The sequence below is a fragment of the Podarcis raffonei genome, chromosome 14, assembly GCF_027172205.1.
Source record: "Podarcis raffonei isolate rPodRaf1 chromosome 14, rPodRaf1.pri, whole genome shotgun sequence".
Classification (NCBI taxonomy): Eukaryota; Metazoa; Chordata; class Lepidosauria; order Squamata; family Lacertidae; genus Podarcis; species Podarcis raffonei.
The window spans coordinates 25,200,406-25,215,316 of NC_070615.1; the positions used below are offsets into that span (position 1 = coordinate 25,200,406).

The window sequence follows — 14,911 nt, forward strand, 5'->3', positions numbered from 1 at the left end:
CAGCTCAGTGGGGTTGGGCAGCTATTTTCAAATACTAGAAACACAGTAGATGAAGAGCAAGAACCTAACTGGGAAAGCTGAAGGGAAGTCAATAAATACTTTGAGGATTTGGGCTGAGAGATGGGTTGATTTCAGCTGAAAGGTGCAAGCCCGTACATGCAGCAGAACGAGGTGATATAGTGGATTGTACCACTTCATCCGGCTGGTGGGATATAAAAGGATTGGGCTGGTAGGCTCTCACAAGTAGGACCTGCAACAAAATGTTGTGGCACAGAGTGCTCCTGTTCAGGATTCCAGCTGGCCACTCACCCATGCCCTTTTCCAGGATGTTGGAAAGAGATGCATGGGCATATGGATTGCAAATCCACTGCAATCAATGGGGATTATTACAACTTTAGCAGTGGGATGACTTTCAAAAATGGTAATGAAAAGCAACCATTTTGGGGAGCCAACACTTTGAGTCTTCTGTAACATTTACATATTTTTTTTCCTTCTTATTTTTGCAGCAATCTTGTCTTGTTCCAATCACCTTAGCCAGGGAAGCTGTCCAGCAGATTGCTGGTACCGTGGTCCTGAACTCTGAGTCATCAGTCTCAGAGTCTCCAATCATTAGTACCTCAGAAGAGGGGATGAATCACCTCCCCAGCTCTATCCTGTATAGACCTACCAGCACCATATTCTGCACCTAGCTCCCTGTCCCCTGGCCTATGGACTTGGATATTACAGAGGATCAAGAAATCCCTGCAGAGCATCCAAAGATCAAGTCTTCACTGCCAAAAGCACACCATCTAGGAGAAGCCAATGGCTGCAAAGGACACTGGCACTTTAACTAGCAGGTCTGAATCAACCAAAAGGTGGTACAGTGGTACCTCGGGTTACATACGCTTCAGGTTACATACGCTTCAGGTTACAGACTCCGCTAACCCAGAAATAGTACCTCGGGTTAAGAACTTTGCTTCAGGATGAGAACAGAAATTGTGTGGTGGCAGCGCGGCAGCAGCGAGAGGCCCCATTAGCTAAAGTGGTGCTTCAGGTTAAGAACAGTTTCAGTTTAAGAATGGACCCCTGGAACGAATTAAGTACGTAACCAGAGGTACCACTGTAATTCAGTCTGGGTCATCCAAGTCCAGTATATAAAGCTCTGGCCGTTGCAGAAAGCCAGTGCCGAGACAACTTGCTCCCAGCTACAAGATTGTTGTCCATGGTCCTGAACTATTGCTTCTGTGCTCTGATGCAGCTTCCCGGGCTCCAACCAAGTCCTGACATTGATCCAGCACAGAGCTGGTTGGGGCAGTCTTGAGCCTGCTTCCATCGTTTTGTTTGGGTTGTTGCCTTTTAGTAGTGATGGAAGGAGCTATGGACCAAGACTGTTGGGCTAGAAGCAGGCCTATGGAAGCTGCTGTAACAGTGGCTTTCAGGCAACAACTTAGGGTTCAAGAACTCAGCCTGGCTGCCCTATCCTTCCTAGTGTAGTTATGGAGCCCTAATCCCAACCATCTCTGGGATGGAATGCCTTGTGCTGCCCTTGAGACCGAACTTCATTTTGGGGCTCATTGCCACCACTGTTCTTGAAGACATGGTGGTGGCTGCGGGGAGATGCAGAGTTGTCAGATGAGTGCGCTCAGGGCCCTTAATGTTCCCCAATTCCACCAGTTCCCTGGGTGGCACACTGTCCTGGGGAATAATCTCGAGGTTTCCCTCTGTCTCACCCTGGTCATGGGAAATGTTGGGGGTCCCCTCTGATTCAGAGGCCGTGGCTAATTCTAGCTCTGAGAGTTAGCAGTTCCTGACAGCTCAGTAACTCTGTGTAAGATGATGTCTTGTGTTCCGACTCATCCTATGCATGACAAACACACTTCCACCACAATAAATTAGCAATTCCCAGGCTTAACAACCCCTCCTGGACTAATTGCCAGAGATTATTGTATATTATGAGAGCGCAATGATACTAATGCCTAAATATGCTCCAGTGATTATGGTGCTATCTTCAATAACCAAGCTGTTTAAATGTCAGTGCGGAGAAAGCTCTTTAGTGGGAGATGAAACGTTATTTTCAAAACGGGCCAGAAGAGCCTAATCAACCTTTTCAAGAATGTTGCCTTGAAACAAACGTGTTGTTATTCTGACTATCTGATAAACATATGCAAAAAGAACCAAAGTGGGAGGTCCTATGAGCAACACTTACATTTAACACCAGAAGGGAGATGATGATGATGATAATAATAATAACAATAATAATAATATTTTTTATTTATACCCCGCCCATCTGGCTGGGCTTCCCCAGCCACTCTGGGCAGCTTCCAACCAAATATTAAAATACAGTAATGCATCAAACATTAAAAGCTTCCCTAAACAGGGCTGCCTTCAGATGTTTTCTAAAAGTTTGGTAGTTGTTGTTCTCTTTGACATCTGGTTCCACCATACAATACCTCCCCTCCTAGCAGCTGATCACCCCATCTCCTTTCCCGCATGCCATCTAGATACCAGAAGTGATCCTGGTAACACAGACATATAAGCGGTGGAGCATGGGCCGCCTGGGTAGCAGGGTATGTGTGTGTCAGCTTCTAACATCCATGCCCCTCCACTTTTCATATAACAAGTTGTTATTTTTGCTGTTATTTGATTCTCATATCCCACCTCCCAAATAGAGCCCAAGGCAGCTAATCCAGGAAAAAATAGCATAAAAGCAACAATACAGAAAAACAATAAAATGCAACATGATGGGCAGCAGATAGAAGGCTCTCCCATCCAGACATGTCCCAAAGGCCTGAACAAAAGGTCTTAAGCAGCCACCTAAAGTAACATACATGGGGGACAACTGGATCTCCATCAAGAAGGAGTTCTGCAGCTGGGGGGCCACCACTGAGAATGTCCTGCAGCATGTCACTGCCCTATGGGCCAGGTCCCTGTTTAAAATATGAACAGTAAAGAAATGGGACAGGCCCAGTAAAAGTAAACATTGGTCCCTCTCCTTGGTAGTCAGACTCTTCTGACAGCTCTCCTTTCTGGAGATGTGGAGAGTTAGAAGCTTCTCTTACACCTGGTGTATTGGAGCTGAAAGGTAATTTGTGGTTCTGGGAAAGATCTTAAGCAGCAGACAATCATTCTCATTTGTTCAGTTGGTGCTTGGTTATGTTCTGGCCCAGTGATGCACGTGGCTTGGATTTGATGTGTAGCCTGAGTTGCTAAGCAACCGGCATTATGGGATTGCCACCCGATGCTGCTGAGAAGTGGGTAGCGGAAGCCCCTAGAACTGGTATCTCAAGAGGGAGCGACATATATATGGAGGGGTACCCTTGCACATATTCAATGGCATATAGGATGGCTTGAATGCTTTCACTAAAACAACATTGCCTTCCCCATCCCCACAAAGGAACATTATGCGCTGTGACCGAGTGAGCTCACTTCTAGCCCAGCTAACAGCCACAAAAAAATTATATACCCCCAAAAAACACACCTCGTCCTTCCCACCCAGTTTCCATCTTCTTCTATCTGCTTTGATTGAAAACAGGAGACCAGAGATCCAGAATTTTGCAGAGGCCCCACAGATATAACAGTACAATTCAATTTAATAATCAGAAACCTCTTTCCTCCCCAATAATTATTTTACCCAAAGCACAACATATTTGTGTGTGTCCCTAAAAACTTTTTCAAGATTTTGTTCTAATTTCGGTTTAAAACTCTTCTCCTTTATTTCTATTATTGCAAGTATCCGAAGCAGTGATCAGAAGAGGGATGACCACTGGGCAGAGCACAGAGAGAAGAAATGCCATGGTGCATCTGCAGCAGCACAACTGGACGCCTTCATCTGCCCCAGCTGCAACAATACATGTCTCTCCTGCATTGGTCTCTACAGCCACAGCAGGCGCTGCAACCGCCCAACACTCTAACCTCACCCCCAAAGGTGCTCCTCCACTGTCTCCCTAGAGAGACGGATGCCAACATGTAAGTAAAAATTCTGATTACTGATTTAAAACAGCAACAGACAAACATAGAAAACACAAGCAGAGCTTTGGGGAAAGGCTGCAGTTAAGTGGCAGAAAGTCGCTGGTATTTCCAGGATGAGGATTCTCTTTGAAGCCCTGTAAAGCTGCTGCCAGTCAGTGTTGACAGTACTGAGCTAGATGGACCAATGCTTTGACTTGGTAGAAGTTAGATTCCTATGTTTTGAAATACACCACAAGGAAGGGCCATAGCTCAGTGGCAGAGCACCCGCTTTGAATGCAGAAGGTCTCTAGCTCAATCCCTGGCATTTCCAAGCAGGTCTGAAAAGATGGAGAGCTGCTGCCAGCTAGTGTAGACAATACTAACTTAGAGGGACCAATAGTACAAGGCTGCTTCTACAGTTGCTCCTGCCATTACTAGCTTTCCATATTTATCACCCTCTCCTTTCCAAAGGGGCTCAGATAGAACTCTGAGCTGGAATAAAAAATACTGACAATATCAGGGGAAAGTTCTCCAGTGTTCTGATCACTTAATCGAAATGTGCACCCCCAGGGCTTACCATATATCCCGGGCCACAGGAGCACTTCCCTGTAATACTATCACAATCTGCTCCATTCTGGCAGCGGCAGGCAAGCTGGCAGCTTTCGCCGTAGTATCCCGGAGGACAGGTGTCATTGCAGTAGAGTCCTGCCCAGCCGGCTTTGCAGTTGCATTCTCCAGACAGAGGGTGACAGCTGACAAGAGGAGAGACAGGTATTAATGAGAAGCACCAGTGGGAAGGGGAAAGAGAAGGCATCTGATTATTAAACCGCATCATTTCAGGGGACAGATAACCGGGTGAAACACACACACTCTCAAGACGCCTCTTATCTGCATTCCCAACGCCAAATCCCCTACAGCTGGTAGTTGAGCTTGTCTGATGCCACAGAATGCTCACAAACATTTCTGCTACATGGGAGATGAGAGGATATCTGCCCACAACAGAGTGCTGACTGTTTCCACAGTGGAAGTGAAAGGCCACTTTGGCTGGACAAAACCTCAGACACTGTTGAGGGAGTGAGGGGAGGGGTAAGAGGGTCTCTGTGCTATTGGCTGGAAATGGAAGGCGAGAGACCATTGTGCTTGGCACACAGGAAAGCTAAGGGCTGGGCAGACACACAAGCAGAGACCACAAAAGCAGCATAGATAAAGCGGTCAAAGAAGTAGGGGCCTGGGCAGAAGATGGGTAGGAGATAGTGGCTCTACCAGGTAATCCCTATATTAGACCCTCCAAGTGTTCCTATTTTCCAGGAACAGTCCCAGATTTACAGAAGCAGTCCCGGTTTCTGATTTGATCCCTGATTGTCCTGTTTTTCCTTAGGACGTCCCTATTTTCTGTTGGAGAGTATGGAGTTATCCAATCCCCAAGCCATCTGAAGGCAGCCCTGTATAGGGGTGGTTTTTTAATGTTTAATGTTTTATTACGTTTTGTATATATGTTGGAATCAGCCCAGAGTGGCTGGGGCAACCCACTCAGAGGTATAAATAGTCAAATTATTATTATTGGAATAACGTCCCTATTTTCATCAGAGGGTATGCTATGTTCATAGACAGCATAACTAGACAGCATCTTAAAAAAACTAGGCAGCATCCTAAAAAGCAGAGACATCACCTTGCCAACAAAGGCCTGTATAGTCAAAGTGATGGTTTTCCCAGTAGTGATGTATGGAAGTGAGAGCTGGACCATAAAGAAGGCTGGTCGCCGAATTGATGCTTTTGAATTATGGTGCTGGAGGAGACTCTTGAGAGTCCCATGGACTGCAAGAAGCTCAGACGTATCCATTCTTAAGGAAATCAGCCCTGAGTGCTCACTGGAAGGGCAGATCGTGAAGCTGAGGCTCCAATACTTTGGCCACCTCATGAGAAGAGAGGACTCCCTGGAAAAGACCCTGATGTTGGGAAAGATTGAGGGCACAAGGAGAAGGGGACAAGAGAGGACGAGATGGTGGGACAGTGTTCTCGAAGCTACTAAAATGAGTTTGACCAAACAGTGGGAGGCAGTGGAAGACAGGAGTGCCTGGCGTGCTCTGGTCCATGGGGTCACAAAGAGTCGGACCGACTAAACAACTAAACAACAACAACATGATATGTGCACATCCTTTATATCAGCAGTAAGGAACCTTTTCAGTCTGAGGGCCACATTCCATCTCAGGCAGACTTCTAGAGGCCACATGCCATGGAGAAAGGATGGCTGGGCAATGGGTGTGGCTTTTAGCTTTGGACTGCAGGCTATATTACAGTCATGAAGAATCCAGAGGTTTCTATATCCTGCCCATATCTCCATTGAGACAAGCAAGAGGCACGATTAAGTCCAAATACACATTTCAGTCAGGCAAAAGTACTGAAGGAGGGTGCAGAGTAGGGCTGGTGGCAGGTTTCAGCCTAAGTAAGCTTCCTGAGGGCCTGATAGACAAACCTCAAGGGCCGCATCCTTTCCCTGGGTCTGAAATTCTCCACCCTTGCTTTATGTACACAGACTGTCTCGCCCACACCCTCTCTGCTGGAAGAGACCCTCCTTGACAATCTGGGACAGAAGTACAATGTGGAATCCTCACAAAAAATCATTATTTTGGCTTTCCTAATTTCCCCTCCCTCCCTCACCGCCTTTGTTTTGTTATCAGCAGAAGCGATTAGTGCATAATGTTGTGACTAAAAATTGCCAAGTTCTGTAGCTGTCATGTGCTTCTTCGGAGGATTCTGGTAACTAATTAAAACAATTCATCAGCTTAATAAAAAAAATCACCAGGTTTCCGCTTGACAAAGCACTCCTCGGAATTATACGCTGCTCGGTTCACACCTCTTAACATTTAGATGAAAAAGTAATAAAAAAAGCTGGAACTGCAACCCCCCCCCCCATCTCTGCATCTATTAATCTTCAGGTAATGGGAACAGAAAACTAAACAGCACAGAAATAGTTTAGTTTCCCTCATTTTGCGTTTTTCCTCCTGGCGCGCAGAACCGTACATTTCCAACCAGCTTTGCATCGGAAAGCTAAATTAAATCTTTCAAAACTAATATATGTTCCCAGCAATCTGAATTGGCCTGTTACAATTCAATTGAAAAATACGGCATCCGGTAAGCATTTCAACCGCAAGGCGGAGTCTTTTATAAATAAAAAAAGAGGGGTAGGTTCCCCCCCCCCAAATCTCCTCATGAAATATGAACACTTCGTGAATGGTAAAAGATATGTCCCAACCAAAACAAGGGCTGCATGAGATGCAAACTGCAAGGAAAATAGAGTTAAAGCAAACTGACTGCATTCAGAAACAGGCCGAGGGTCCCTCTCCCATTTCAAGTCCACTATACGTCCGGTGATATCCCCATGTCTTTTGTTTCTCACTCTCTCCTGCACAAACTCGCTTCCCAGGAAGATTTATGTTTGCGATTTCATGTGCTATTTACTTAATGCAACCTTCTCTTTGCTTTGCCTTTATTCCAACATCTACCTATCACTGATATAGCAGGAGAGCTACTGAAAGCCATGTTTGCTCCTGTCTGTGGATCTTGATCCTATATTGTTTGGCCACACCACAGCAGGGACAGCCGATGTAGTGCCCTCCAGCTGTTTATTATTATGATTACTATTACTGTTATTACTATTACTATTATTATTGATTTATTAAACCACCACCTGAAAGCAATGAAGCAGTTGTTGATGATGATGATGTATTTATTAATCGTCTTCTAAACCACTGTCTCAAGGTGATTTGTGCATAAGATACCGTAATTAAAAACAGCTAAAAACACAAAAACAGCAAATATGTTTAAAATAAGACACTCCCTGCAAAGACCCATTTATCTGCTGGGAAAGCCTCTCAGAACAAAAATGTCTTCAACTGTTTCTGGAAAGTGCAGATAGTGAGTTTCTGTCATATCTCGACAGGAATGCTATTCCCCAGAACAGGGTGAGCCACACTAAAAACCCTGCTCTTTCACATTACTGTGGAAAGGGCTTCTGAAATCTTTGGAACTTACAGGAGAAAGTCTCCCACAGACTGCAGCAATCTATTGGGCGTGGAAGGGGTAAGGCAGTCTCTCAAGCAACCTGGTCCCAAGCTGTATAAGGACTTCTATGTTAGCATCAACACACTGAACTTTGTCCAGTAGCAGACTGGCAGCCAATGCAATTCCTGCAAACAAACTGGTGGTACTTTGCCCCCACAAACAACCTAGATGCCACATTCTACATCAGCTGCAGCCTCTGGACCAACCCCAAAGCTATCCCTACACAGAGCGCGTTGCAGTAACCCAGCTGTGAAGTTACCAATGCACGATCAATTGTGCTCAAGCTATCCTGATCCAGGAATCATATTCTTGGACTACAGCTCTCAAGATCCCTAATGGAAGTTGTTGTGCAAGAGCATTTGGAGGGTGCCATGATGGCTAGAATGTGCCAGAACCCTGGGAACTGGTTGTACATAATTAGGTGGGAATGCTAGTACTGTACAACTTCATGGATGGAACTGAATGCATGTGAGAGTTGGGGGGGCTTATGGGTTTGTTTTGTTCTTGTTTTTATTATGCATTTTGTGTTTTTATTTTGCATTTTTATGCTGTAAATTGCCCTGAGATCTTCGGATGAAGGGGGGTATAATTAAATGATTGATTGATTAAATCCCTACATTTTAATAGCCACAAGGCTGTTTTCAGAGAAGGTGAGCTCCCCTTTCTCAGCTTAGGTGCCCCCTTTGTCTCGAAACTTTGACAAGCTGCTGAAGAGTTGCTTGGAAAGTCAAAAGCTGAAATGCCAATGGGATGAATGAAAATAACATCTACGGATCTCTGCCTGCCGCTATCTCTTTTGTTCCACCGTGGTTGAGATAAGACCAAGTAGAATGACAGATTTTTATCAACGGGGAGAGACTAGACTCATTTATTAAGAGGAGCAGATACCATCTGGAGACAAGAATGCTTGAAGACAGTACAAACAGATGGGATGGGGGAAAAGAAAACCAAGGCGAAGAAGCAAACTGGCCAGCTCAGAAGCAGTGCAAGGTGCAAATATTCTTCTGGGAGAGTAAATGTTCAGAGGGGCATTTCCCCCATTAAATTTAAAGTCTTGCTTTGAAAAATCTCAGTCTCTATCCATCTAGATGGCAGTCTTATCAGATGACTTTAAATGGGCAGAAAGGCCAAAGACACAGTATCTATTCTATAGAGGTTTGGCACCGATATTAATATTTATATAAATGCTAAGTATTCGAGCAGGACAATATTAGCCTCACGTGAGAGCTGATACAGAGTTTGTGCCTGGAATGAGCTCTGAAGTCCAAGCTCTGGTACATACGACACTACAGTCTGTTTGTTTAGAAGACTTACAGCCTGCCACGTGGGTTCTTTTGCACTATGCAAAAACTTTAATATTTCCCCAGAAGGGCAGATGATGACACTGGAGCCAGAACTCAGGGGAACTCAGTTCCGGCACTTCTCAGATGGGTGCCATTGCCATTCTAAGGGAACTGGGGGGTGTTGTGTTCATGGTGAGTTCTGGCACCTCTTTTTCTAGAAAATAGCACTGCTAGGAGCCATAGCAAAAGAAGAGAACAACAGAGCTAAGACTACCAAGTTACCTCTACGGAGTAGTCAGCAAGGAGAGGGTTATGGAACAGCCTTCCCAAGGAAGCTTGCTTGGCACCATTCTTGTAGTCCTTTCATCGCAAGGTGAAGACACCTCTGTTCAGCCAAGTTTTCTTTTTTAAAAAAGCACTTCCGCAGTCTACTCAGTTTTCAAACCTGTGGCTTTAATCTGTGTGCTCTGTTTTTGTAGCATTTATTTAATTTGGAAGTTATGCTTTTAATGTATGTTTTGGTTAGCTTCCTTGTATTGGGACGGTTTTGATGTTTGATGTTTTATTATGTTTTTATATGTTCTGGAAGCCGGCCACCGTGGCTGGGGAAACCCAGTCAGACAGGCAGAGTATAATAATAATAATAATAATAATGTTGTAAGCCATACATAACTGTGTTATGGGACAGCTTACAAATCAATCAATTAATCAACTTTTAAAACACTTTCACCCATTATCTTCTCTGATGTTCAGGATCTGGACATCACAGGTGGGCGGTACATACCGCCAATTCCTCATGTTGTTCCCCAGCCCAGCAATGGGCTCTTCCACTGCCCACATTCAACAAATATGCATCACTGCTTGTACCAAGTTCAGAAGTTGCTCCATGCTGGAGATGGAGTCACTGGACTTGCCCAGAAAAAATCCACTCTTCCAGCTTTTCCTTCCCACTCTCTTCCCAAAAGAAGCTTTCTTGCTTCTTAGCTATCACTCACAGCTAGCAAGAGACATGATGCACATACCTGACTGTGTTTGGAACATGGCAAGGACATCGCTTATTGCATTTCAGCCCATAGTATCCCTCGGGGCACATCCGCTCCTGGCAATGGATCCCTTTGAAGCCTGGGTCGCACAGGCAGGCTCCGTTGATGTGGTAGCACTTGGCTCGGTTCTCGCAGTTGCATTTCTGCATGCACTGAAAGCCGTATGTCCCAACAGGGCACTCCTCCTGGCATCTGCAAAGGAGAAGAAGCAGTGGCAGGCAGAGGCTCAATGTAAACTGGAGACGTGGGAGAGCTTCTAGCAAACCAGTCAAGTTTAAACAGCACCCGGCCCAATAAAAATCTGTAGCTCAGTGGCAGTTTGCATGCAAAATGTCCCAGCATCTCCATATAGGACCAGCAATGAGCCCTGCCTGAAACTCTGGAGAGCTAACACTGGTCAAGGTGTGCAGTTTTGAGTTAGATGGGCCAATGGTACAAGGCGGCTTAAGAAAGCTTGCTGTTCCTTGCTGGCCTGTTGCTCTGGATCCAGTCTGTTCCTTGTCAACACCCCCACCTGCACAGAACTAGAACATGAGAATTGGCTTGCTGGATCAGGCAAGAAGGTCTTGCTATATTATTGGTAGCCGTCAAGCTAGCTTGATGCACCAACCTGATGCACCTGGAAGCTCGTAAGTAGGGCATAAAAATGGCTGAAGGAAAACCTGACATGTGAAAAAATGAAGAGCCCTGCTGCATCAGGCCAAAGGCTTATCAACCCAGTGTCCTGTTCTCACTGTGGCCAATCAGATGCCCACTGTCCTATGCCAATAAGATGCCCATGGGAAGGTGCTGAGTGTAACAGCAGACAGCACTCTCCCCACTTGTAATTCCCAGCAACTGGCTTTTGGTGGTCTAGGGCTTGCCGATCAGAAGGTTGGCGGTTCAAATCCCCGCGACAGGGTGAGCTCCCGTTGCTCGGTCCCTGCTCCTGCCAACCTAGCAGTTCGAAAGCACATCAAAGCGCAAGTAGATAAATAGGTACTGCTCTGACGGGAAGGTAAACGGCGTTTCTGTGCACTGCTCTGGTTTGCCAGAAGCGGCTTTGTCAAGCTGGCCACATGGCCCGGAAGCTGTACACCGGCACCCTTGCCCAACCCCAGAGTCGTCTGCGACTGGACCTAACGGTCAGGGGTCCCTTTACCTTTACCAGGGGAGGCAGAACATAGCCACCATGGCTAGTAGCTCTTGCATCATCCTGCCCATGCCCTAAAGTCATATGCCAATGCTCTCCTCTGAGTGCTCCCCTCCGTCCAAACTGAGGCTAGGAAAGCTGGAGGGCTGTTATCTTTTTAAATTCCCATACAAAATGACCTATTCAGACAAATGTGCAGATTGGAACACAGCAACGTACAGGAGCATTATGGGTCTCAGAATTTGAATTTATAAAAATACACTTTTTAAATACGTATTTTGGATGAAAAGAATGAAAAGAGGATGAAAAGAAAATGCCATAGATTAATGTAGAAATGGTCTAGCTGGCAGGCTGGAACACTGAATAGTGACATTACATGCCAAAGCATTTTTCTGCAGCCCCCCCCCTCCCGGATTTTGCTGCTAATAACCATGATCTTGATAAAAGGCAGCGCACATTTACTGGTTCCTCCAGCAGTAAAGCCAAGCTCCTACTTGAGAAGCTGCAACACAGAGCCATGCAAGGGATCGGTGCCTAAGCCACCTCCTGAGTTCTGAAACTTGCCCTACCCTGCAAGAAGCTCACATCTTTGTCTGAAATGATCTGCCATGAAGGACCACTATGTCGTATTATTAATAAAGTCTTATCGCATGGGCAGCAGGGACTGGAAATTGCCCAATCAGCATTCATTTAATCCTGCCATTGATTAAAATGTTTACTGTAACCTCCACGCAGAGAGGAGATTGTTAAATGCCTTTTGTGGGTCATTTCGCAGACAGCACCAGAGAGAGTTAAAATATGATGATCAGGGAGAAAGGATTTAAACACGCAATGCTTGCCTGGGAAAGCGGGAGGGGAATGGCAATGAAACTGGTTGATGCAAGAGGAAAAGTGCTATTGCAGCTGCTGGCTCCACTGAATATGTTTCCCCCCCTGAAACAAACAACATGTCCCATTGCTGTATATTCTTACATCAGATTTTACAAGGCAATGATTCTCAGGTATTTTCAGTGGAACAGCTATTGCAACACATCCGTAGTTAGGGACGTGCAAAAAATTTCAGTTTCTCTTGATGCCTTATTTTTCCAGGCTTAAGTTCAGTTTGCCACATTTCAGCATCAGCTTGCTGAAAATTCACCAGAACTTTAGAGTGCCTTTCTCCTAATATTTACACTTTCATGCACACAGTTTTGCAAGGAAGTTCTCCTAATATAACATACTACTGCTATGCCACATCAGCTGTCATCGCTTCCGCCACAGAATCCTGGGAGCTGTAGTTTCTTACACATGCTGATAGTTGCTAGGAGACCCCCTTAGGTAAAGGTAAAGGGACCCCTGACCATTAGGTCCAGTCACGGACGACTCTGGGGTTGCGGTGCTCATCTCGCTTTATTGGCCAAGGGAGCCTGCGTACAGCTTCCAGGTCATGTGGCCAGCATGACGAAGCTGCGTCTGGCGAGCCAGAACAGCACATGGAAATGCCGTTTACCTTCCCGCCGCAGCGGTATCTATTTATCTACTTGCACTTTGACGTGCTTTCGAACTGCTAGGTTGGCAGGAGCAGGGACTGAGCAACGGGAGCTCACCCTCTCGTGGGGATTCGAACCGACAACCTTCTGATCGGCAAGCCCCAGGCTCAGTGGTTTAACCCACAGCGCCACCCGCATCCCGGAGACCCCCTTACCAACGTACAATCCACGGAGTTTCCTGAGAAGGAGGATTGCTAAACCATGTTGGGAACTGTAACTCTGGGAGGGGAATAGAGGTCTCCTAACAACTCTCAGCACCCTTAACAAACTGCAGTTCCCAGGGTTCTTTCTGGGGAAGCCATGACTGTTTATAGTTTTATCATGGTGCTTTAAATGTATATTGTGGATGAGACCTGAAGTTAAGTTTGAAAGAAGCATTCTGCTGCTGAAAGGAACCGTTGGCTGAGGGTGCTTGATAGCAGTCTGTGAGGTGACCGCCACAATTTCTCTGGTTTGCAAATGTGCCCATGTGCCCCCAAAGCTTGCCAACCCCCTGGGTTACCACTTGATGCCGGCTGATTTGCGTCCCTTCTGTCTACCACTGAGACATTCCTTGCTGCAAAGTTTGCCGTGTGCTGCTTCAGCTAACGCTGAGGCAGGACGGAGCTTCCCTGCCTGCGTAGTCTAGAAAGCATATACAGCTTTATGACACTAAAGGCAGGCAAAGAACTATTTCCCCTGCCACACTGGTATTTAAAAGCACAGATGCCTGCTTTCTGTTTGCAGATCTTATTGGCAGGCCTGAAAGCATGGTGAGATGTCTGGAGAGCTCGCTTTCCAAGCGCAGCCTACAGATTTGAGCAGAAATGTAAAATACTCCGCAAGATGAATAGAGTAGTCAATACCATACTATATCATCCTATATTTATAGATGAAACCAAGTGGAAAAGAGCATCTAGAAATGAAACATCGATGACCTAATCTATTTACATAATTAGCTACCCTCTTGCCCCCAACCCAACCGCTCTCCTAACTGTTTAACCAACTTATTTATCTGGAGATCAAGCAACCCCCTGCAAATGAATTTTATGCCACAAGAAACCAATAATGGCTCCTTTGGAATGTAAGGATCATCGCTGTAGGAATTAGCTTGCTGCAGAAAATGTCATCACTTTGCAACGTATCAATCTAATGGGCCTGCAACACCATTAGCAGCCAGATGCATTGCTCAATTAAATTACTCAACAAGCGACTAGACCATCGTCATGTTTCTTGTTCTATTTTACATGGCTTCCTTCTTATCTGGGAAGAGCCGCATTATTATAAGTGCCATTGAAGTTTAATAAGTGTACAATTATTTGGGGTTGGGTTAATATATGTGCCAGCTGTAGAATTAATGGCTACAATTTCACAACGTATTAAACATTATGATGCCCTGTTAAACACGTTACATGCACAAAACAATATTTGTTTCTTCCATAACAAGGGTGGGGGGACTTTCTGACTGGGGGGGGGAGGGAATTGATATCTTTACCTGGTTGTGCCCCATGGGCAAACCTGGACAGGTGGTTTACCCCACCCACCTGTCAAAATCCATTAAGCAGAGTTCCCAACTGGCCAACAGCCACTTTGGGAACTCCACTCCTACCAGCTGATGGCATAAGTGTCACCCACTGATTGACAGATAGGCATGGGGGTGTGTGAATGGCTTTGTGGGCCAGACTGGATCTCCTGGAGGGCCAAGATTGGCTTGCAGGCTGGAAGTTCCCCAGGCCTGTTCTGAAGCAAGAGTGAGGAATCTATGGCCCTTCAGATATCCTGTGGGGGAAGGACAATTCTCATACGCACCAAGCACTGGCCATGGTGGCAGTGGAACTCAGATGGAGGACCACACTTTCCCAACCCCCTGATCTAAGGATGCCACAAGAGGAGCTATATTGTGCTGCCAACCCGTTCTCTCGTCAGTGATAATAGTTTTGTCCAATGGAAAGAATC

The 14,911-nt window shown here is 45.8% G+C and overlaps 1 protein-coding gene across 6 annotated transcripts in view; it reads right to left on the reverse strand.

Moving 5' to 3' along the window:
- Nucleotides 1-14,911, reverse strand: part of MEGF11 (multiple EGF like domains 11) — a 339,136-nt gene that overhangs the window by 98,954 nt on the left and 225,271 nt on the right. For all 6 annotated transcript variants that reach the window (XM_053365792.1, XM_053365790.1, XM_053365788.1 and 3 more), the window contains 2 exons: nucleotides 10,295-10,507; nucleotides 4,505-4,679 (listed from right to left, as the gene is read on the reverse strand). In XM_053365792.1, the coding sequence (XP_053221767.1) occupies nucleotides 4,505-4,679; nucleotides 10,295-10,507 (388 nt within the window). The remainder of the gene's footprint in view (nucleotides 1-4,504; nucleotides 4,680-10,294; nucleotides 10,508-14,911) is intronic.